General features: G+C 55.5%; 1 protein-coding gene across 1 annotated transcript; it reads left to right on the forward strand.

Annotated features, from left to right (window-relative positions):
• Positions 1–608: 608 nt before the first annotated feature.
• On the forward strand, positions 609–1927 carry LOC123069808 (pentatricopeptide repeat-containing protein At4g38150). Its single transcript, XM_044492745.1, has one exon. The coding sequence runs from the start codon at positions 716–718 to the stop codon at positions 1715–1717; it is 1002 nt and encodes a 333-aa protein (XP_044348680.1). The 5' UTR covers positions 609–715; the 3' UTR covers positions 1718–1927.
• The last annotated feature ends 388 nt before the right edge of the window (positions 1928–2315 follow it).

Genomic DNA, 2315 nt, shown 5'->3' on the forward strand with positions numbered 1-2315 from the left:
AGGCGCATGGTGGGCGGGACCACTTCCTCCTCCTCCCGCTCATCCCACCGCTCCTCTGGGTCGCGGACGCTCGCCAACGTCAAGGCCGAGCCCGTGGAGATGGAGCTCGGCTGACGCACCCGCGGCGGCGCCCTCGTCATCAAAGAAGGCGCCCGTGCCTCCTCTGCTCCTTCCTCCCGCCTCGTCAAGCCGAAGATGGAGCCGGGTCTCGTTGTCGTGAAGAGCGAGCACGAGGACATGACCACCGCTGACGAGGCCGCCATCAAGTGGGCGCGTGAGGACTGAGCCCGGCTGGAGGTGGAGCGCCAGTGCCACGCCCTAGAGGAGATTGCCGCTCAGCGCCGCGGCTGAGACGAGTACGACGTCATCGTCCTCGAGGACAGCAATGACAAGGCGCCGCCGCCAGCCAAACCAGTCCGCCAAGGCGACCCCTGGCTGGGTCCAACAGGGACGGTGTCGGCGTGAAGAAGAAGGAGGACAACAACGGCAACGACTACAATAGTTGTGAGGCTTTCGAAAAAGCGCTCGTTAATTAGTTGCTCCCCTTGGAGGCGAACGGGTGGAGATACTCTTACCAAACAGCCTGCGAGTTCTTTTGTATGACAAGTTGACCCGGGACGAAGCGTCCGTCCACAAGCCCACATTTCCGTCTTCTACGCCTCTTCCCTTCCCCTCAAGCCGCCGCAACCAGAAGAAGAGAGAGAGAGAGGGAGAGATGAGCCTGCAGATTCCGGCTAGGTCACGCGGCCTCCGCCGCCTCCTCCTGCTGGGTGGAGAATCTCGCATCCGGCGGTCATACTCCACCGGTGACCGTCGCCGCCGGGTGATCCGCGAGGCACGGGATGAGGAGGAGGACGAGGCCTTCCTCCGCACCCTCAACTTCGGGGCTGACCCAGAGAACAACCCCCTGCCCCCACCGCCGAGACGCGCAGGGGGAGCCCCTGACCCCTCCGCCGCCGGCGCCTTCCCTGCTGACATCCTCCGACGCGCCGCCGGGAAGCAGCAGCAGCAGCAGCGTCCGGAAAGAAGCGCTCAGAAAGCCATCGGGGAGTCGCTGATGGAGAAGCTTAAGCTGGGCGACGCCGCCTCCTCCACGGGAAGCAACATCGAGGCTCAGCAGCCTGAGCATGAACCGGGGCAGCCACCGCAGACGGAGGACGTGGACGAGATCTTCCGGAAGTTGAAAGAGACGGGGCTGATACCCAACGCCGTCGCCATGCTCGACGGCCTCTGCAAGAACGGATTGGTGCCGGAGGCCATGAAGCTGTTCGGTCTGATGCGCGAGAAGGGCGCTATCCCAGAGGTGGTCATCTACACCGCTGTTGTCGAGGCCTTCTGCAAAGCAGCCAAGCTGGACGATGCCGTCCGGATCTTCAGGAAGATGCAGGGCAACGGGGTCATTCCAAATGCCTTCAGCTACTGGTTGATTATACAGGGTCTGTGCAAGGGCGACAGACTGGATGAGGCGGTTGCTTTCTGTGTGGAGATGTTCGAGGCTGGGCATTCCCCGAATGCTGCAACGTTTGTGGGTTTGGTTGATGCAGTATGCAAGATGAAGGGGGTAGAGGAGGGTGAGAAGCTTGTGAGGAGCTTCCAGGATAGGAACTTTGCCATTGATGAGAAGTCCATCAGGGAACATTTGGACAAGAAAGGGCCATTCTCACCGATTGTTTGGGAGGTGATCTTTGGGAAGAAAAAAACAAGCCGCCCCTTTTGATCTAACTAGTATGTGCTCATCCTCTCAATAGTTGAAGCTCCTTCCGTGGTTAAATCAAAATGGCTAGCATGTTGTTTTTACATGATGTCCACCCACCAGTGATTTTGTATTTCTCTGTGTTTACATGCAATTCACCAACATTTAGTTGCTGCTTGGAACCAATAGCTCGGTGATATTTTTTTACTAATCATAAGCCAGTTGGTTGTTGTTTGGAGGTTTCTTGCATGGAGAACAACATTGCACCCATGAACACACACTTGCTGCTCAGAGATTGTTGTTAATTCAAGCTGTTGAGTTGTTTCATCACTATCAATTTCCTACATGATGAACAATCTTGAGAGAACTAATAGGAAACATGGTGCTTCTGAGTTCTAGGTATATAGTTAAATGCAAGTTGGCATCCTCTGGCATGCAGAAAGAGCTGCAAACTTATCATCACCTCTTGTTCACCCTCCAGCCAGATTATCCTTGCTCACCGGCAAGCTAATATGGCTTACTCTCCACTGCTAAGTTCCACATCTAGTAATATTTAGAACTTAGATTGATTTTTCTATCCATATGGGCTAGGGATATCTTTAACCAAGGAATTACTTTGTTC

The sequence above is a fragment of the Triticum aestivum genome, chromosome 3B (genome assembly GCF_018294505.1).
Source record: "Triticum aestivum cultivar Chinese Spring chromosome 3B, IWGSC CS RefSeq v2.1, whole genome shotgun sequence".
Taxonomy (NCBI): Eukaryota; Viridiplantae; Streptophyta; class Magnoliopsida; order Poales; family Poaceae; genus Triticum; species Triticum aestivum.